Source organism: Lonchura striata, chromosome 5 (assembly GCF_046129695.1).
Source record: "Lonchura striata isolate bLonStr1 chromosome 5, bLonStr1.mat, whole genome shotgun sequence".
NCBI classification, from domain to species: domain Eukaryota; kingdom Metazoa; phylum Chordata; class Aves; order Passeriformes; family Estrildidae; genus Lonchura; species Lonchura striata.
Window position 1 is genome coordinate 58,716,007 of NC_134607.1, and position 23,360 is coordinate 58,739,366.

At 37.5% G+C, this 23,360-nt stretch overlaps 1 protein-coding gene across 1 annotated transcript in view; it reads right to left on the reverse strand.

Annotated features, from left to right (window-relative positions):
- SLC2A13 (solute carrier family 2 member 13) overlaps nt 1–23,360 on the reverse strand; it is a 140,264-nt gene that overhangs the window by 23,909 nt on the left and 92,995 nt on the right. The window contains exons 5-7 of the mRNA XM_021539109.3: nt 20,984–21,147; nt 16,807–16,927; nt 4,306–4,431 (exon numbers count right to left, since the gene is read on the reverse strand). Of these exons, the coding sequence (XP_021394784.2) occupies nt 4,306–4,431; nt 16,807–16,927; nt 20,984–21,147 (411 nt within the window). The remainder of the gene's footprint in view (nt 1–4,305; nt 4,432–16,806; nt 16,928–20,983; nt 21,148–23,360) is intronic.

The following is a 23,360-nucleotide window of genomic DNA, read 5'->3' on the forward strand; positions in this document are numbered from 1 at the left end:
ATCACACAGCTCCTCTCTCTTTATAGATTTCTCTTCCAAATCATTCTCCTTCGGGGACTGTGGAGACCTGCCAGCTAATTGTGTGGACAGGATAGCTCTAGGCTTGTCTCTGATCTGGTGATGATGTTATTATTTCTTCATAATTGTTTACTGTATAAAATCAACATCATTCTCTCCAGAGGAAGATTGCTCAGAGTTGCTCGTGAGAGCGTTTCAGCTCAGTTGTGGGCCTGCTGTCGTCTTGACAACATACTTATGTCAAGGTTAATGTCACATCAAGGCACTGTAAGTACCTCCTTCCCTTGCACTTATTCTTTCATCTGTAAGGGTAGTAATGCAATTTAAAGTTTCTTCATTCTTGGCTGACCTTTAGGAGAATTGATTGCAATTACACAAAGAGAAATTTCAAGAGAGAAATTTCTATGAGTACCGTGGGAGTAATTGTAACTGTGGGGAAAACCCTTAGATTTTGGGTTGTGTTCAGAAAGCACAGCCCTGAAAGCAATCACCTCTACATTTTGTCCTGGCTGAGAGAGGTACTCTGCCCATGACCTCTGTTGTGCCACCTGAACTTCATATGGGAACATTCTCGTTGCAACCCCATCTGTACAAGTGAGATAATGCTTTTTATTAAATTCATGGGGATTTCATAATTCAATGTTCATGAAGAACAGAACTGCAAGGCTTTCTGTGGCTACTGCTATGTGCAAAACTTCCCTAAATCTTGGAAAACAGAATCCCAAAGCAGAACCGTGAGATCACACTGAAAGAAGAGACACAGCTCTTCTTCTTTTGCTACAAAGTAAATAATTTAAGAATATTCTTGCTCACTGTCTTAGAACCATCCTTTATGTGTCCCTGGGCACAGCTGGAGGCAGCAAGATTTGCATGTCAACAGCTATTTTGTTAACTGCTTCAGAAATACCAAGGGCAGCAAAACACCTGCCTGTGCTGGTGCCCTGGGCAAGATGCTCCACTCTGTGTTATTCTAATACTATTCACGCTTATGTAACTGATTAAATACTGAAAAATACATCTCTACTGCTTGTGGTACATGCATGATCCTTACAGGCACACCCATTGCACATTAGTCATACTGCTTAAGCTATGACTTGGTCATATTTATTCTTGCACAGTCTCTCCCCCAGAGCCACTGCCAGCCACTGAGCTACCAATGCTCAACAGAACCCAAATGCTATATTCTTCTTGAAAAATATGTGGATGCTTTAATTGTCTCCCTGGGTTTCTATGACAACCACAGCAACATAAACAGTCTTGCTGGCAGCCACAGGAGACTGAAATCTCTGCTCTCTTCCCTCCCTTCCCCAGAACTTCTCAATGTAGAACATACCGTAACCAAATAAATGCAATTAGCAATGGAGGTGGTATCCACTACACCTTGCTGGCACTGGGGAAATGTCTTGGAAATAAAATGCATTACAGTATTTTATGGTAATAGTCAAAGCATTGCCCTCTACATCAGTGCTATCGAAATACCTTGGGACCAACAGTGAAAAACAGTGCAAAGCTATAGATACATAAACAGAAGTTTTCTATGTCAGTCTGCATGGCTGCAAAGAGCTTTAAAAAACACATGACAAGGCCTTGTCTGTCAGTGCTTTTGAGCACCTCTCACCTTGGTGGTAGGTTACCACCAGGAATAGATAAGCCCCTGAGTAAATGTCAGGATAGCTGGGGTTCAGATGGCTGCAGCACCCAGCTTTCCAGCAGGGAAATCATAAACAAGATGGGATCACAGTAGCAGTAAAATGCTGTCAGCCTGAGTCCAGGAGAAGCTGTTTCTCTAACTCCTTCATCAACGTTGTGAGAGCTGTTGCTTCTTCTAATGCTCAGATATCTGAGTTCCAACAAGTCCCAAACAAATAGCTCAGGTCTTTCTTCTCTCCTGAGCAAAATTAATGACAAAATGGATTTCCATGAGCCAAGCATAACCCCGGAGGTTTTAAGACATTTAAACTCATTCATCCAATACCAGATGCGTGAAGCCATCAGGATACATAAGAGTTACAAAAGAGGCCACGGGTAATTATGGCCATCAGCTCTCCATAACTCACAAAATCATCTCTCCAATTATTATACTATTTTCTGATCACCACAATGCCATGTGTATTTTTAAAATAATAGCCCCTGTATGTCTAGCTTGTGACACAGTAACTTTGTGAAAGAAAGGGCTGCAATTTCCTTCAGCAGTGCTGTTAGCTTGTCTCAGGCACTTGTTCTCCCTGTGCTGCCAGGGGATACAGATGCCTCTGGCTGCTCTGAGACTCAGCTGAGGATGGAACTATGCTGCTTTCCCTGCAGTAATCTTCCCCTGGCAGGGAGATCCTATGGCTTTGTGGGACTGATTTTGCTGTAAAGCAGATTCAGGATTTGAGTAAATGGAGCTGGGGGGTGGTATGTGAATGTGAGCCCTTGGAAACAAAAACCTATGGGGATTCCCCATGGCCAGTAAGCAGAAATACATGCATACCTGAAAAGAAGGAGCAGAAGGAAAAGAAGGCAAAATGCTTCCCTCTTCCACAGGGCTTGGAAGGCACAGAAGGGGACACCTGACATTGCACAGCTTGAAGGATCAGGATATTTTATTGGTTTTCTATCTTTAGGCAGGACTTTCACAGTGGTGACTACCAATATAACGTATATAAAATTGATTCATTTCCTTTTGAAAGATTTCAAGCAGGGTCCACATGGTATGGAATTCTTGCACACAGAAAGACTGCATTTTGCAATATGAAAATGAAATATTTATTCTTCCCTATCTAATTTGCTCCAATAGGCTGTACATCAAAGAGTCTATGTGAGATTGAACCATGAATATGAAATAATTGCTTGTGCCCACATTTACTATGCTAAACAATAGCACTGGCTAATGAAATAAAGTTCAATTTTATCTATCAACTATTCATAACAAGTTTTTGTCTGCATATATATCTTTCTGCATTCTAGTGTGACAATCTACATAAAACTACAGCATATAGGAAATGAATGGTGACTTGGAGTATAAAGACACATCTGTTACCTTACAAATATGAGAGTCCACATGCTGCAGATCATATCAGGGTATCAGGCAATATGCAAGGGGTATATTCCATAATGTGACATTAAAGTTATTCACAGAACAAGCAGGTCAGATAAGATTTTGTAGTTTTCACAGTTATTTATTAACTGTAATAACCCCAAAATAATCACAGTGCTTTTAAATTAGAATTACAAAAAATATAAGCTTCTCTTTCCTGCATCCGGAATTAATTACTAGGCCTAATGGTACTGAAATCAAAATGAGGGCAATTTTAGAGTAATTTTAAATTAGTGATTCTACAATGAGTAGATAGTTTCATACTTTTCGAACTCTGTCCAATATGACTCGGTGTCTTTGAGACAGTTTGGTTTAAATTCTGAGAAACAGGTATGAAAGTTAATTAAAAAAAAAAAAAAAAGAAAAAAGAGGCCCAAACCACCACACAAACCTTTGCCTATTCCCTAAGTATGTTCATGGTGTGTGGGCAGCTGAGATGAATTATGTCGAGGTGGCTTTCTCAGAAGTAATTACATAATTCCCTCATGCCTCTGAACCATTCTAAACCCTAATACAAGCCCTAATCATTACCAAAATATTCATAAAGCCTCGACAAGACAATGTTCCAACTCAAAAAGCTATTCCTTAGGAATAGTCAGTACTTTAGAAAACTTGAAGGTTGCTGTGACTTCACAGGAAGTTTTTGTGCTGCTCAAGAAAGAGGTGTGATGTATTTTGCAGTTGTGCCTATGAATGCACATGTTTTTACACTCAAGTGCAACGTATGGCATGACACCCCTTTCAGGCACAGAATCACAGAAATCTATGGCCAAACTCCATGCTTTTGACAATTTGAACTTTTCAGGTTTTGCTAATTTTAGTTAATTCAGCTGAGGTAATTGTTTCTATGGTAGGCCAATATTAAAAGTGTGGTTTAATTAATGCACTTAAAAATAAAATTAATTCAGAGGGCTTTAAGTATATAACTAGGGAATGAAAAACATTAAGGAAAGGTGATTTTCCTCATTTCTAGTGTACTTTTGCCAAGCTTCCTAAGTGACAGATTACACCAAAAAGTCTGCACACATCAGGTCAAGGCTTTTATTTATTGTTAGGAAGTAATCACCCATTTTTGACAATGCCAAATTATCTTCTTCCTTGAACATCTTAAGAATTTAACACTTTTTGTAAAAGCAAAATTGTTCTCAATAGCATAAAACACACTCTCTGTAGAGCACAAAGCTAAAACATCTTAACAAGTGACATACCTGCCCCAAGCTGCTTTCATTGTAGAATCTTTATCAACAGGAATGCATGAAGATTCAACAACACTTGATTTATTCAATTTGTAGCAGAGACCACAATCTGGATCTAACATACATCCATTGCAATAACTGAAAGAGAACAAAAAGAGAAAAAAACTTAAGCAACACTTCATTCATTAGTGGATGTCAAAACCAACAGCATTTCTTACTAAGTCTTGCAATGCACATAGCTAAGTTTTCAGTGTTGGAGACAAGACCAATAAGTTCTCCAAAAAGCATCACATATTGCTTTCAACCTCTTCTGTAACACATTTTGGTAATGCATATCTTGAGACTGAAGGGACATTAAAAATCATCAAGTTCCAATTCCCCCTGCCATGGGCTGGGACACCTTTTACTAGACCAGGTTGCTCAGAGCCTGATCCAACCTGACCTTGAATAGTTCCAGAGATGAGTCATCCAAAAGTTCTCTGGGCAACTGCTTCAGTGGCTTACCACCCTCACAATAAAAAAGTTTCTTCCTAATGTCTAATCTAAACATTCCATTTTGGTTTGAAGTCATTCCCCCTTGTCCTACCATACATCATACCTAACAACCAAACTAGAATTGGAGCATCGATGGATGTGAGTCAGTCAGAGATCACAATACCACCTGTCTCCATAAGCAAACTTGGCACCTGAATTTCCACTACATTTGATGGAAGGAGTCATTATGTCAGTGGAGGCAATTCACATACAGGCATTTAGCGTCCAAAAATATCCCATCTGCCCCTTACCTGTCACTGCAGAGTGTGCAGTGCTCTTGCAGATTATTCCCATGCATCACACTTGCCAGCTCTGTACAGATGTCTCTGATTTCCTTGGGAACCTCAATAAGCACGAGATGCTAACATTGAGGCCAAGTTTCCTCAATGCCATTGTGTTAGTTGCTCAAGGGACTAGAGAGCAAAACTGTTCTCTAGATACCCTTGGCTGCACTGACCACATCCCCACTGACTCTGCTGGCAGCCTAGACACCAAGGGCCCTACAGATACTTCACTGAGGAGTCAGACTAAAATCTGTCTCTAAAATCTGACTGCTGGGGATGTAGGTATGTGAGTTACAATGGAATTCCAAAGCTCTCCATGCAGTGCAAGTTACCTGAAAGCTGCTGGCACAAAGCCTTGCAAACACTCGCTCATTGCTCCTGTGATTAAACCACACAGGTATTTATCTTCCCTGCAAGCCATTTTAGATTCAGACACATTTTCACCAGTAAAGCCCTTGAATATCTAAGGGATAACTCTAGGCAACAAAAACTAGAAAGAATTAGTTACTGTAAAACACAGAGCAAGCCTGGAAATTTGAAAATAAAATTCAACTTTGTAATATAACATATGGAAATATATAATTAAGGTGACCAAAGTTGCTTTAACATACAGTCCTGTAACAACAAAAACAAGGAAATATAATTTTCTGAGTGTGTAAGAAGGACTTTGTGAATTAAGGAATATCTTGCTTGAACTACTTAATCATTATGAGAAAAAGTAGAAGTAACAGTATAACAAAGTTTCAAGTAAAGCAGATTCTATGGATATAAAAGGTGTAACAGTCTATGCTTAACATCTAGTTATTCAGACTCTGTATTATAATGTTTATAAAATAATTGTAAGGTCAGCTCACATGGCAGATGGCAAAGAAAGGGCTTGCACTGCGTTAAGAAAATATTCCTATTTCTCCTAAGTTTCAGTGTGCTCTTTGCTATTGTGTTCTTTCTAAATTATTAAATTACTGCAGAATTTCTATGTTGTCTACATTTAGAATATAAATCTATTTTAACACACCTTCCTCTGCTTAACTGATTGGTCAAATTCCAGTCTAAACAGTTTGGGGTTTTTTAATTAGGAAAGCTGCATTAAATCTGCTCTTAATTGGGATATAGACTACAGAAAATATTTTTACATTGGAGATGAAACAAAACTTTCAGATAAAAGTCAATAATTTTATCTAACCGTAATAAACATTTATTCTCTAGCCAAGATAAATGAGAAAATTCTAACTCTGCAATTAGCAATTTTCAAAGGCAAGGACAATATCCCTATTACAGTAATGAGACAGTTGCATTTTGTTACATTGATATTAATACATCAGTGGGCAATAACCAAGAGTTTATAGGAATAGTAGACTGCAAGAGAATGAAAACGTTTTTTAAATCACAAATGTATTCAAGTATGCAATAATAACACAAAAAATGTATAAAATTAAAATATTTTCTTATATTGAAAAGAATCTAATGATATCAAACAGGATTGTGACATACGATTTTCAAACTATAGAACATTTTTCACTGAAATGATGTTATCAAAGTGCCTGTAAGCAACATGAATTTCTAAAAAGACACAGTGATTAGGGTCATCTTTATGGTGCTACCAGTGGAGGACGGGACAGGGACTGGTGTCCCTCAGCGTCTGCACAAGAATCAATGCAGAGATGAACAGCAGAGCTGAATTTGCACTGTCTGTTCCATCCTGCTGGTAACTCCACATAACCTCAGGTAGTGCCTGTATCAGGAACCAGTCGAGTGGGAAGCACAAGATATCTTACTTATTCCTACCTCCCATCCAGAAAAAAAATTGAGAGATTTGAGTATTGATTCCAGTGTCTGTCTACATGGCTGCTGGTTCAGCTGATCCACTGGCTTTATTGGATATTGTAGAATAATTTAGGTTGGAAAGGACCATTAACACCAACAAATCCAACTGGTCTTCCTGTTTGCATTCAACATAATAAAGGCTGCTGGAGTTCATGTTTTGCCAAATGTCAGAGGTTATACAGAGTTACTCCTAACAATTTAAATAACTTAAAATTATTATTTTCTATGTTTTTTTTCTGAAGCTTGTCTTTCAGATTGAACAATTAAATAACAGCTCTTTCTAAACCCTTTATGTTTGGGCTAGGGTTTCCTGTCATCCTATATAGTGAGTCCATAAATTCACTCTGACTTCATACTTCTGAGACAAGACTAATTTATGCCAGAGGAAACAGAAATCTAACACACAAAACCTAAAGCCACATCAAATCTAACTCCCAGCAGACTAAGAGCAGGCAGTTGCTATTCAGAACATTTAGCATTCTTCTGTGCCCTATTTTATCACTGATATAAAATTTTATGTTGTCTTTGATGAGGTACATAGTAATCGCTTTTTCCAAGATGAAGACCAGTGTTTTTTTCCTCCAAAATCCCAGCATATATACATTAAAATTGTTTAATAACATAATAAAGAAACCTCTATCAGTTACTAAGTTTAATGATAACAGAAGATGCAACATGAAATAAGTAAGGAAGATTTTTTTTTTAAAGAAGCAGTTAAAAACAAAGATACCATGTGCTGAGGCTGCTCACTCTACAAGTAAAATATATAGTAGTTTCAGGTTTATGCTCTTCTTCCCTCTAGCCCCATTATTATCTGCTAAACTATTTTAACAATTTGAAATTGAGCACTTATTCCAACATATATGCTCATAGTGATATAAATAATATAGGACATAGAATATACCAGGAAAAGAAATGCACTATTTAATACTTATTAACATGAAACTATCTCTACAGAGCTTCTGTCCTCAGAAGTACCTTATCAGTCCTATCAATATATATATATTGAAATACATATTTATATTGAAATATATGTCAGAGGATTAATTTTTTAAAATATTGGTAATTCTTCAAATCTACACCAGAGATCAGTTATGGCCTTGAAAGCTCTATATGAGAGTACACTCAGATGCCTAGGTAGGAAAGAAAATTTGCATCCAATTATAAACAGAAGATATGCTTCCTCTAGTTATCCTGAATATTGATATTTGTGCTAAGTTTATGAGGTAGTGTCTTGAAAACAAACTCATCTGTGAAAAGCCAATTCAAAATTCCCAGGTAGGCTGGTGGTAAGATTGACAACCCAAGATTGAGATTATTTGATTTGGATGAAACCAGGCAGCACTAGAGCAGAAAGGTTTTACAAGGAGCCTGTTTCACTCCCTGCTTGCCAGCTGGACTCCTAGGCAACCCAAGGGAAGGCAAGTGGCTGGACTTCAGCTGCTGCAGCTCATGAGGCAGAATAACAACAACCAGGACTCCCAGGCTCCAGAAGCCCAAAAATGCCCAGCTTCTTTGCAGGTCAGTGGCAGAACAAAGCAGCCTGGCCTCTCCGTTTATGGGAACTGCCATGGAATGGGATCTCTGGGCTCCTGTTGAAACATCACAGCATGTTTACTGAGGAGCTGACAGACTGTCAGCAGAGTAGATATCCCCTGTGATTCCTCTCTGATTCTGCCAACATGCTCAACATATGTTCCCTTCATCCAACCACACAGGAATCTGTGGAAAACTGATTTTCCACAGGAATATCAGGAAAACTGATATCCAGAAAGGCTGACAGCTCCAATTTTGAGGTTCTTTGATAGCAATTTCTTGCCAGCGTGAGCAGCAGCAACTTTCAGAATGCTCTGCTCTGGATCAGCCTGCCTTATTAACTGTTCCTGAGGGTAGAGGTTGATCACAAAGGCCACAATGCCATCCTCTCTCACAGAGGTTTTACACTACATGGATGAATTACTAATTGGCTAGCTGTGTACATTTTTCTTGATACCAAAATTACTGTTTTCTTTCTTCCTAACAGTGCAGTTTACCAGGCTCTAATGCAGTCTCTAGAAATATTGAATAAAATCTCTGACCTGCCAAAGTGATTCTGCAGGTGCTGATAAAAGGTTTGCAACTGTTTTTCCCTCTCCACTAAGAATACTCCATATTTATGTTTGTTTCATCATTACATTTTGCACTTTAAATTTGCAAAATGACCTTATAAGTAATGACTCTCCTACAAGTCTCAGAAGTCTTGTAATTTGAGCTGCAAGCTTTACCTTGCCACTTTTTGTTGAGTAATTTAGCAATAAAAGACCTTTGCCCAGTGCCTTTGCTCTGCAAGCACCATTTTTCTTTTTCTCATACTATTTTGACTTTTTCAAGCTGAACCTCAATTAAAAAAAATTCATCAATTTTAATGTTTTGCCACATTTTAATGAACTTTCAACTTTGCTCTCCATATTCTGTTATCCAATTACAAAATATATCAGTATGTTCCTATTGTCCAGCTACAGAAATGCAAACTGAACCTGATCATGAATTCTGGACTGTGTAGCTGTACAGAATGTAGCACCTGATTTCACAATATTCTACTGCATGAGTAGCAGAACAGCCTCTCAGAGCATCAAAACATCCCCAAATACAGACTTTTTTTGTGGACAGGCTCTTTCCACTTTCAGATCCATCATTCACACTGAGTATATGCTGCAGAATCAGCCTGAGTATGTGAAAAAGACTTTTAATGGGAAAATCTGATTGATCTGCTACATGCTAGTTGGACCTGATGATCCTCATGGGTCCCTTCCAACCTGAGATATTATATTGAAGACAATTTGCTCATGTCCTGTCTTGTCCACAGAGTAAATTCCACTGTTGTGCATTTTTTAAACCCACTGCTCCTGCTCTGTATGATGCAAATATTCATATTCCTGAAGATGGTTTTCCTCACAGAACTGCAGGAACAATAAAAACTGACTCAGGCAGGAAAGGTTCAATGTAGGGCCAGGAGGGTTTTGCAGTACCTACTGAGGATAAGCACATTCCACTCAGAGAGAATATAAGCTGCAAATCATTGCAGGCTGAAGGAATGCCACTTTGTGCTGCATTCTCCTATTTCCAGCTTGCTGTTTGCCACGCTAGAAGCATGACCCTAGGCCAGGTGGATTTTACATCCTACCCTCAGCTCACTCTGCTCTCAAGGTTGGCTGTGTACACAGTCTCTGCCTGCCTTAGCATGCTCCTTTACATCTCCCTCCAGAACAACAAGCTGGGATCCAGCTTTCCTTGCTTATGTTCTTGTATTCTATCTACAAGACAATTCTCTTCTTCCTCCAGCCTTGAGCAAAAGAAAACGGCCAAGGCAGCTGAGCTGAGTATCACTGCCCAGGCCAGGCCTGCTCAGCTGGACTCGCCAAGGGACACGGACAACTGCTGACTCCCAAGAGCCAAGGTGTTGAGCTCAACAACAAAATATCTAACCAAGGTAGATATTCTGGACAAACACTGCAGTAGACTTATTAGCTCTGTTGACATGTTAGGATTTTGATACTTTCAGACATATATACAATTAAGGATCTTTGGGATTTTTTGACAAATGGCTTACTTCATTTTTATACACAAACTCATCTCAGTTAGGTATCAGGACCATGTTTAAAATTGCCTGATGGTTGCACCTGAGGGCTTCTGCTGTTTGCACAGGCTTCACTGCACCTCAGGCATGAAATCAACCCTTTCTTTATACTTCTGATGGTTCTTGTGTTGCTTCCAGAAGTGAAGCACTAAATTCAGGTTACATATAACTGGACAACAATATAAAGAATGCTTTTAGCAGCTAAAGTGTGTGCTAACTGCAGATACCACTTCCATCTGTTGTATCTGGGACATAGGAAACAAATTAATTAACAAAAAATTAGAAAAATCCAGTTGGACTTCAGGAACACTTTCCTGCTATTAAAAGAGACCAACCAACAGAAATGTATTTGCTAAGTTCTACCAACACTCTGCTAGGTAACACATCTATCTATTTAGTGGTGTCCATAAGGAAAAGCTATAATTTATAATCACAGTACTTGGATGCTAATTGCAGTTCTGAAATTTACCACACAGATACTCCAACAGATCTAAATCACAGTTATGCTCAAGAATGATCAACCCTTTCTCATCTTCAAATCAGGCTCCTGCTCCATCTGTTCCACTGGAATGATTCTTTGGTGTCCTTCCTAAAACTTCAGACCAGCCCTGAATCTTTGCCCTTCCTGATATGCCAGCCACATATAAATACATCAGCTTTATTCAAACATTCTTTAAACCTTCTTCACAAAGGCTCCCATTCCTCAACTATGCAACATAATTTACATAGCCCCACAGAAATTGTTCTCATCCTCTTGGTGTTTGCTGTTGTGCTTTAGATGTGGTGAGGATGTGAAGGTTCATCTATTCTCCTCACCTATCATAGTACTATGAGCATAATGACTCTACAAACCTTGCCTAGTCCTTAGATCATCAGGGCAATCCCCCTTCTGCTACAAGCACCTTGGCAGCAGACTGCTGAAATGCTGACATCAGATGAGAAGTGTCCCGGTCTATTTTCTTATAGGTATCAATTGCTTCTTGTCTTTGATGATCATTTTTTCTGAATTTATAGAGCCTCCAACTACAGAGCTTCATGATTTATTCCTGGAACTGAGAAACACTGACAATAAAGAACAGAAACAACTGACTTACACATGCCTTTATTTTGGACAGAGTGGTTGTCTCTGTAGCATAATTTATTTTCAAAACTATTTTTCAAAGAGACCCTACATGTAGATACTATATTTTCAAATTTAAAAAAATCATCCCCTAAGAATTGTTTTGGGTTTTGTTAAACAGCAGTGTCTTAGAATTACTAGCCAAGATGTGAAGTGCTAAAAGTCTTAATAGGTTACTATATGAATAACACCTTTCTTCCTCACTAATGCAGAGTTTGAGTCAAAGCACGTGGAAAACTTAACAATGGTTACAGGAACTGCATTGCACTCAGGCATTATAGTTGAGGTAAGTTTCTTTTCAGATCTTTGTCTTTTAAAAGATCATCATCTTTTAAATTGATGACAAAAATTGTTTTTCACTCACTTTAAAGATGCTTACTACATGAACTGACATATTCCTTCCTATCCTTTATAATTTAAAATTAAATTACAACTTTTGATTGATAAGACCAACATGACAGCACAGGGAAAATAATTTCTAAGCAATATATCACTATATGTTTTACTTAATAAATTTCAAGACTATGTTGAGGTCATTTCACAGTTCTGCAACATAAACTATTAGAATTTTAACTATACTTCATAAGAACTGGCAAAAGCATTCTCCGACATGTTTATCTCTTTATATATTCATAATTTTCTGACCTCAATGGCCAAAACACATTACTATATTTATTATTGCAATTCTCAGTTATCAGAAAACCAGTAGCTCAGGCACTTTGACATTAGAAAGAGAAAATGAGATCACAGTTAACAAATACTGGTTCCATGATACAGTGACATTATGAAAAATAGCAATGCCTAGTTTGCTGATAAATCACAGATTGTCAATGAGTTCTCAATAAAATAAAATACAATACCTAATACACCTACTATATGCATCCTAAGGCTATTAAATACAATAAAACCAGCTTCAATTACTAGGTTAGCTGAGTTTTTCAGGACTGATCACAATTACATACTTCTGCTACATTCATAAAGAAAATATATATTTCTGTGCATTATCTATCTTACTAAATGGCTATGTTGGAGTACTAAATATTGTTGCCTTCATCTCGGTGGTGTGTATTTGTACAAAATATCATGAACCATGTGAGGGTGACTAATTCAAAAATGAACAACAGAGTCCTTGTGTGCCCAGCACAGCTGGCACTGCCTGTATTATTTTAATCAGTCTGAAGACAATCTCTTCAGGAAGGATTCCGAGAAACTTTGTGTGCACAGGTATCATTTCCCTAAGATATGAGAGTTGACCTAAGCTTAACACAATATTTGCCATTTTTGTATAGTAACTGACATGAAAAATATTGCTTAGGCAGAACAGGCTTGCATTATGTCTTCTAGAGCAGACCAAGTTTCAAGAAGTGCAGAGAAAGACACGAACAGACACAAAACAAGAGTCCAGGGCAGCAGGACTGCAGTCATTTTACAGAAATGGCTCAATGTCCAAAACAGTCACATCACTGATTCTTTAAAGATTGGGAAAAGGTGGGAGGGTAGCTAATACACATGCCCTAACCTAAACCTCCTTCCAAAATCAGCCAAGTTCCCAGTAAAAGTGGCAACATTTATAGAGTTTTAGTAGTCAGAATAATCATAGGAATGGATAGTTCATCTTTTCACTTCTAAGGTGACAGATTTTGGAATGGTGTTGCTTTGTATTCTTAAATTTACCTTAGAGATTTCTGTGGCCTTGATGATAAGTACAATTACAGCTGCTGAGGAGATTAAGATCAAATAAAACAGGTGGTCACACTGCAAATACCTACACAACCTTATACAACCGAGTGTGAAAATGAAATTTGATTAATGGATGGTGTAGAGAGGAGCATTAACCCTGCCTCTCCTCAGTGAGGTACACACCCACTTCCAGCTGTAAGGAGGCAAAACAAATTACAGTGTTTGGAGTGCTCTGTTGAAGTTGAGGTATTTCCATGATTCAATTTTTTTTCACAGATTAATGAATTATTTTTTGGCTGTTCAACTATAATATTGTACATTTCTAAACCAAATGAAAATACTTTATTTGATTTATTTTACGCACAGCATATCTGACTGGTTTGTTTTCTGCAGCCATGTACAGGTGCCTTGTAACTCCATTTGTATGGCACAGCTGTTTGGGAACACAGTACTCAAGCTCTGTGCTTTTTTGAATTAGGACAATGACTGTGCTCTTTATCTGCTAGTCTTTCTATCTTCATTGTTATTCTAGCATAGGAATTAGTCTGTGCAGAGGAATATGGATCTGAAGGAACAACAAGCAAACAAACTGTTTGTAGTAGCTCTAAGGCTTCCTTAATGGACACTCACACTTTAACCCAATGGATTTACTAACATAAAAAGCATTTTTACTCTGCACAGTAGCAGTGAAACTTCTGTCAGCAAAATAAATTATACGTTTTTATAACTAATAAATACATTTTGACACAGACAAACACAAATTATATTTAGGAAACAGCCTGACACTCTGAAATGCCCAGCCTGCAAAGGTTTAGACTTTAAATTTACCTCAGCTCAGAGAAGCACTGTGGCCCATAAGAGGAAGAGAACTACGAGCTGTATTTGTGCAGGCAATATTTAAAGCAGTTACAGGGAGATGGCATGATGTGTTCATCTTCTGAAATCCTGCTGCCTTTTGCTTTTCCCAAACTTTCTGAGACCTCTTGAAGATTTGCAAGATACAATGCTAAGCAATCTGAGACACCAGCAGTTTTACTAGAACTAACTAAAATATGGGTTAAGGAGCAAGGGACCACTGTCATTAATTTACTTCCCTTTACTTTGATTGGATATTCTGTTTGTAACTGTCTCTACAGCAACACTTGCTGCCCTACACAGTGGGCATCTGTACAGTAAAGATACCCATTATAGAGTAGCAAAGAAAATATGCAAGATTGATGTTATACAGAGCAGACTTTTACTTCCAAATCCTCAGGTTTGGGAATCTTTATGATTCAACTTTGTCATGGGGAATACCTCCAAGCCCAAAAAGGAGAGAGAGGTGAGTCACAATGTAAAGCTCAGCCTTCAGCTTTTCTCTGGTTTGCAGTCCCCAGTCTCCTCTTCCTTGCAAGACCATGCATGTTATACTGATGTGCTTCTAACCCAAGTGGAATGCTAAAAACACCATCTACTTTCTCATGACAAAAGCAGTATTTTATATTTCATTCAGTTTATTGTCAATGTGCATAGAAAGCATGCACAGTCAGACCTTAAACAGCCTTTTCCAAGTCAAATATATGTTTGTATGGCATGCTCTTCAGAAACAATTAATACTAATATTCATGATGCTGAAGGAATTCTTTTGGCTCCATCTGGATCACAGTTTGATTATGTTTTGAAGCATAAAAATTGATACAGTTTTAGGTATACAAGTGTGAAAGTTATTATGAGGCATACCAATCCCTACCTTTTTGCATAATCCTTTTAAATACTGGATGCTGTAGCCTAATTCTGTGCTTTGTGGGCAAATGCATCCATTTCTTATTTTCAGCTCTCCTGGCTTTTGCATCTCTCTACTAAAGTTTAGCATAAGGTTAAAATAGAAAAAAAAAAGCTTTCCCATATGTTGCTCATTATTTTCCCCTCCATTATCTTTGATCTTCAAACAAAGAGAGTTCCTTCTATTTCAAAATATTCTCAAATGAAAGTATTTAAATGATTTTATTGGTCTTTTTCCAGAACATCTGAATTTTTATCTTATCTACTTTTGCCCACTTCACATCAGAAACAGAAATCACAACACATTACAAGTATTCCAATAATGCATGAAACAACATGCCTTTTTGAGAACTATCTGCTTTAATTTTTCATGCTTTTGCCCAGAAGTGCACACCATGAAAGCCATGAAAATTTTCTTCCTGACTGGCTGTGGTCAACTGGAACATGAAAATTCTGTTGAAAATTTTTCATTCTTTTAAAGTAGGACTATCCATATTTCCTGTACATAAATTTTATACTGTTTCAAGTTACATTATCCATTTAGCTTTATTAAATAATGAATTATGAGTTCTGGAAAGGCTGCATGTCCTCTCTCCAGACACCCTTTCCAAACAGTTAACGGAAGTACTAGGCAAGTCCTCCTCAGATTTTTCTTTTAATGTAATTTGACTCCAAAAGGAGAGCATCTTCCCCCTTTACCTCTTTTAACCAGACTACTTGCCATTTTGTAGACAGGACCACCTCAAAAATTGCAAATTATAGCTGACTCTGAGGTAGAAAACAAGTAAAAATATACATTTTCAGTATAGGAATCGTTATATCCTGTGTTGCAGTTATTTGTAACTATTTACACTCAGTGAAGACCTTCCATCCCCTCCATAGTTTTCTATAAATCTTCAGATTCTTGCAGTCTGTCACCTAAGACATTGCTCTGGCATAAGAAAAGCCATGAACCATATTTCTAGCCAATATTAATACAGAATTAGAACTGTACCTCTCATTTAATGATATTTATTTCTACTACCAAAAAACAGATTTTGAACATAATTTCTTCAGCCAGTGAACTAGTCTTCTCTGAATAGGTTAATTTTCTAGTCTGTCAGCTAAATGAACATAAGAGCACTCACATGTGAATAAAATATAAAATATAGAAAATGACACATTCTTAGACCCCCCCCCAGAATTAATGTTATTTGAAACCATGACTGCATATGGAAAATAGGTCAAAACCTGCACATTCTTGTAATTGTTTATTGGTATGCAATTATCTGATCATTACTTCTTTCTGCTCAGGAAAACAACAGGCAAGGAACACATCTTCTTGAAGTGTTTAAAGCTGTCATACATGACAAGCAGATGAATAACAGAAAGTATTTTTATAAATTCCTTATAAAATATTCCCGACTTTGTGTACACTGTAGCTTGTAGCAGGCATGATATATTAGAAGAGGTATATGTGGAATTTGTCACTTAACCACCTTACTTTGACCAAGAAATTCCAAAGGAATACTCAGAGAATTTAATCAAAAAGCCTAATTTTCTCTACAGAGGGAAGTTAGGATTTGAAATTTAGCTGTCTAGTTTAGTTCTTTGTATTAGACTTTGTGAATAACTGTCTGTTAATCACACTAGGTTGTAACAATTAATTGGAAACAATCTTCAAGAAGATTGGATGAATGACCATGAAATCTCACCTGTATTTTGTGCAGGTAGAGTTTTGATGTGAAGGATCTGTTGGATTAAGTGTGATTCTTGGCGAGACCTGAGCTGATAGCAAAAATCCCGAAGCTAGGATAATGAGTGCTACAGCAGTACCTAAAAATACAGATAAAGAACAATGTGACACTTTTCTCCAGAGCACATGAAATAGTTCTCTGTTGAACTGAACTCTGCTTGGGAAAGCAAGGCACCCCATCACTATGCATATTATGCATACAGCATTCCCTAAGGAGTTGAGAACCTAAGAAAAGTACCCTCTGCGACATCCACATCCCAAATTAGGTTCGATATTAAAGTCAAGTGCACCAGCTTTCATGTCCAGATATTAAATTAGTAGGTTGAGACTCTTTTAATCTGTGATGACTGCTTGAATGAACAGGTATTATTATTATTTGTGTTGAAAATAATGTTGTAAAGGTGCAATTTATTAGTGGCTTTGAAATCACCATACTCTTCTCCACTCCCACACCCAGACTTGTAGGCTTTTCTGTAAAACAGAAAGTAGCATCAGCTTTTTCATTGACTCTACTTCCCTTTGTGAAACTAGAGAAATTCAACTTTTCATAACAACACCATCAAAAAGTGCAACATATATTGTTTCAAAAAATCCCCTTCCATAGTTTTGCTTCCGTTTCCCCCAATAAATACCTTGTGCACAAACTGGACAAAATGACAAGAAGAAGATGATAAAAACATTCACATTTTGTGCAACAGGCCATTTGAGTTAACCACTATGAGTTACTGGAAGATAACTCATAGTTTTCCTACCTTATTTGCCACACACACAATATACTGTATCATTTTAATGAAGATAGATAAACCTCACTACTCATGATACTACTGCAACTGCCTCAAACTCAGACTTATAAAACTTTACCTCTTGCCACTTGATGACTCATTGAGATCTGTGTTGCATAAAAGTTTCCTAGCTGGCAAACACACCAGAAGTATGTGAAAAAAGTATGTGAAAAAACACACCAAAGTATGTGAAAACCTTTCTCAGAGATAAAAATATCTGAAGTACCAATATTTCTGTAATAATGTTATCTGTGAATATGGCTGTGCAGCAGCCACAGCCAACAGGCAGGAATGGCTGGACCACACAAAATGAGGCAACTAAGAGCTTAAACTCAATCACAAACTATATGTGCAGAAAGCACCTTCCATTAGATATTCCTTACTTGGCTCTCTTCTAGCTATGGCTGATAGGTACACTAGTAATCTCAGTTTCCAGGGCAGGCTGGATATTGCACTAGATATCCTGTACTTCCAAAATGCCATAAACCAGACAGCAAATATATTTAGACAGGGTCTATAATCTTACTTATATTCATTCTAAATATGCTCTGTCTTTTAAGTTAACCAAATACACTAACTCTCACTTCCAGTATCTAAGTATCTTGTTTCTTTGGAAAAGTACTGAATATGTAAACTTGGAAAATGAAGTTTAATATGTTTTCATGCTGTGGATGTTTTTGTATGATGAATTGAACCAAACAATCACAGTACATCATTAGCTCAGGTGGGAAAAAGAAAAAGGAAATATCCTGAAGATATTTTAGATACCCTCTGTTACAAAAGGAGATACAAATTGTACAATGACCAAGTACCTTTCAAATTGAAAATTTCTGAAGGGAAAGAATAAAACACAAATAAAATTAATGATATGCTTGTCAGAGTTCCTGCATGCTTTCCAACTAACAGTTTTGAAAAAAAAAAAATTAGCGAAAGAAAAAGAGCAGAAGAAAGATAAAGAAATTATACAGATAATATAAAGAAAGATATAAAATGGACAGGAAATTGAGACAAATCAGTAATTAGAGAACTAAAACAGTGGGATTTTTTTCAGAAATTTACTATAATTTTTCATAATGATGTCTGGAAGCTTCCATTTTTCAAAAGTTTCTAATATTTTGAGAATGATAAAGACATACATAATGAAATCTAAAACATCTCTGCCAAGTGTTTTCAGAAAGCAGGAAAAGTTGCACAAGATTACAAAATTAAATTATAGCATATTAGCTTTTAATCAAAGTATTATTGTTACTCTCTGATTATACTTGTAGTTTTTTATCTAATAAACATCTAATCAATTAGCCTTTATTAAAAAAACAAAGCCCCTCATCCTTGCAGCAGCAGCAGGCAAAAGCAGTAGTTTTGTTTTCATTGTATGCAATGGGAGACTGGGGTATACCTGGCTTCCCCAAAGACCAGAGAAGCTGCCAGTAATAACTCAGTGTAAATTGTAATGTCCTTAAATGCAAACCAAAGTAGAGCAGTAAGATATGCTTACCCTGTAGGAAAACTCAACACAGAAAACAAATCCATCAGTAGATATAGTAATCATTCTATTACACAGCCCCCTTGCTAAGGAAAACACATCATATCCACCACTAGCTAAATCAAATGTTGCTTGACAAAATTCTAACTAGTATAGAGGGATGATGTATGATTTCCTGACTGTCATTATTTATATTATCCTTTAAGGAGGGACTGTAGGATAAAACCACAGCAAGCATTAGAGCTTGGCTCAAGTGACACTGCAGACAGGCAGCGAGCAACCAGCCACAAAAAAAAGACCATTTTTACAATTACTTTGTGTGCAAACATCATTAACAAATAACTCTTTAAATGCATTATGCTCCATTATTATAATTCTGTGTCTTATTCTCCTCTGATCCATGACTAACATGCTTTGTAAGAGACATTTATATCTACATTTCGTATGTACAAACTTTGAATATGTTAAGCAGAGCCAAAAAGGAAAGAGCTCTGAAAATATGAAAAGTCCATGTTGGTTACCACAGCTATACAGCTGGGTCCAAATAAGCAATAAGCTCCTCAAGGGGGCTGGCCAGACATATGAAATTACTGTGGCCAAACAAATCAATCAATCAATCAATCAATCAATCAATCCTCTGTTTCAATAGGCATTAAAGGAGAGGCAGCACCCAAGATTCAGAAGTGTCAGTGCAAGGCCTGGAGGGATCCACACCACAAACATTCTGGAGGCACAGAAAGACATACAGGGGAGATGTATTGTAACTGATGTGAAACAGACTGAAAGTAGCAATGTGAGATTTTGTTTCATATTTTTAAAATGTGAGAAACATGCTTTGAGTAACTGTGTACCAAACAACTCTTGTCTCTGTGCTGTTGCTGCTCTGCCTATATATAAACACATTCAAATACTCAAGCGTAGATTAACACGGCTGAGAGCTGGGAATTGCACATCCAGTGACATGGCAGCTGGTATCCCTCTCTGCTGGGTTGCACTAACTAGAAATTTGGATCCTTGACAGCAACAGCAGCACAAAATATGAAGACATTAAACCTTTACAGCTAAAAACTTGTGAACACTATTTCAAGAGGAGCAGGAAGAGTTTCTCTTTACAAAACTCTGTTCTTGGAAACATCTGAACCTTCCAGACATTCAGCCAGAGGCAAGTTTTGGTCACAGATCACTTCAGCAAAAACAAGCACATAAGGCGGGAACAAGTAGGGAATTACCATCCTAACAACAGGATACACTGAACATAGGAAGGCTGCTTGCTCTGCCTTTCCATGCTTTTAAGAAAAGACTATGTGATGAGTTATGGTGTTTGAGTATTTGGACAAAAAAACCCCCAGAATTCTGTCTTTTGTATCTCATACAGGAGGTGAATTAAAATCACATTAATGTATGCAAGGTATTTACAGTACTGTCTCTGAGGTAACTATGCAGAGAATTGCATTACTTTGTACAAAGTGCTGCAATGGCTATGCAATATGCTTTCTCTGGTACACCTTCATCAAGTGGTTCTGAATTCCAATTAATAAGCCCAAAATTATATATAAGATTTAAAAACTAACCACCTGTGATGTTCCAGGCATTTGATTCCTTAAACTGGAAAAAAAAGCTAAATGAAAACATTGTCAAACACGGCTTCAAGAAGAAAAGCACCTGAAAAAAGAATCACCTGTCAATTTTAAATTAGCCTCTAGTTGTGGTATTTTACTAATAGACTTGAAAACCTGTAAGATTTCAGAGAGGAGATGGCATCAAAACTGTAATTTTAAAGAGGAGTACTTCGGAAAAAATTGCACTTGAAATTTTATTTTCCTTTAATTAATAACAATGAGGAAAATACAGTACACTAATGAGACACTCACCTGTTAAGCTACCAAGTGTAAGTTTCCGGCGACCCATTCTTTCAACAAGCCAGACTCCCACAAGGGTAAAAATAAAATTTATAAATGCTGTCAGTGCAGCCAGCCAGATTGCAAGCCTGTCATCTTCTACTCCCGACATCTGCAAAATGGTAGCACTGTAGTACCTGTGAAGGGAGGGAGAAACAAATAAGAACACCATTCATTTCAATTTGGCTCATGTAATAGTTTTTGATTCAATTTGAAAAAGATGATAACAAATATCAAGTGTGACCTCTTGAATAATGCAGTTAAAGACTGACACACAATCACCCTGGGAAATCAAGCATAACCAAGGCATAACTTGCACCTGACTAAAGTTTTGACTGGAGGATATCAAGAGATGAACTGCCATTCTCTTGGCTGTTTGTATTTTCAGTGGTCAATCATATTCTGCTAGGAACAGGGTTTGCATTTTTAATTTAAATTAATCTGCCTTTCATATTCATCCATTGCTTTATGCTCTTTTTGGGATTTTAGCAGTCTGTATATTGTCTAGGGAAAGACAGCTCAAAATCAAATAGATTTTTCAGTCCTCTTAAAGGTCATACAGAATTAATCTACAGCATCCAAGATGCTGCAAGTTGACACTTGCATCTTCCTGGTTTTAGATTTTGCAGTCTCATTTGAGTGCCACTGAAGAGCACAAAACTCTCTCTATGGCATTGCTTTTGTTTTAACCAAAAAATGATTGTTTTGAAATGCCTTAGCACCACACTGCAGGGATGTGAATCTGCACCCAACAGGAGTATTTGACAGAATGTTCTACTGCTTTCTAAATGGAATCAATTGTTCCACACACACAATAACTCATAAAAAATTGAACTGAGCAAAATTAAAAGGGAGGAGAGAGGAAGCCTTCTACCATTTTTCACAGCAATCAAATGAACACAGACGTTGTGCCCATGTTCTCAGGGAGAGCTAAAAAAATGCCCAAGGAAACACAAGTACTTTTGTTGGTGCTGTAGAACAGCTTGTATTAATTTTTGCTGACAAATACTGAATACTCCAGCCCTCTTACACCTCACAGTCAACAGGCTATCACACAGGAATAACCATCAAGAATATAAAAACTTCTTTTTTTTTGGTCTCTGGTCAATATGTAGCTTGCTTTATGTTCCCTTGTTGTCTTAACACCCAGATGTGCTAGCCTCAGGAATATTAGCAGTTCCCATTCCTCTATCCCAAGCACATTCTGCTGTTTGCTTTACATCAATAACCCATGATGGGGTAATATGCTGACATGCCATTTAAGACAGTACCACCCGTAACTGACCATGACTATGCTGGATGTTACCCCCTCACCCACAAGACATTTAGATTTCCCCAGCTCCTCTTCTCCTGTGCAGCCATGTGAGGCAATGCCTACACAACCAGGGCCTCCAGGTGAGCTGCTGGGACTGAGCACCCAGTCCCTGCACGTGGTTTTGAGCCAGGCTTGGTCTCTGCCCACCCCTGGGTGACTGCAGGGACTCAGGCAGGCTCAGCTCCTGTCAAAGAGCTGCACACCTGAGACCCAGCCAGGCTGTGATTCTTAGGGAGAGAAGATTCATGAAGAATAGACATCAAAACATTAACGTGTCCTCATGTCCTAAGGCACCCTAAATTAAATCACTAACTGTCAAAAGGTACAGAGACCTGCACTGTTTCAGCCACCAAAACGACTCTGATTTCCCAATACATGTTTCTTTTTCTACATAAGGGCAGGAAAATAACAAATGTCAAGTGTTGGCCTGCTGACACCTACTATGAAACTCCTATTTACTTCCATCACACAAGGTTTCAGGAAGACAAATTTAACTCAACATGCCTAAATCTCCTTAAAACCCAGTTCTACTGGGAAGTCAGAAATTGCCAGTTGTCAACAACAATGTAAAATGTACTGTCTATGCAGTAAAAAATGTGCAAAGGATAAGGAATCACATATAAGCATGTAGATGTCTACTGCCTAATCCATACAAACATGTACCATTTGCCCCCATCATTCCTTCTGACTGCTTATTGCACTCACAGGTTACATATTTTCAAAGAGAAGTTTGCTATTCGTCCATAAATAAACAGCATATTTAATTCCTGTGGTAAACAAACCAGGGAACTTTAGAATCTGCAAATCCAAATGCTAAACTACCAAAGCCTAGCTGTTGAGCAGTGATGTTTATAGTTATTACAGCATAGCAACCAAATTTCCAAAATTTAAAAGGGCACTTACACAGATTATAACAACTACTAAATATATTTGCTCAAGTTCACCTTTTTTAGTATGGTTATGTTTTTGTATAAGTCTGTGCAGTCCTGCCTGTATATTAATGTAACAAAACATCAGTCTTTTCAAGTTCTTCCT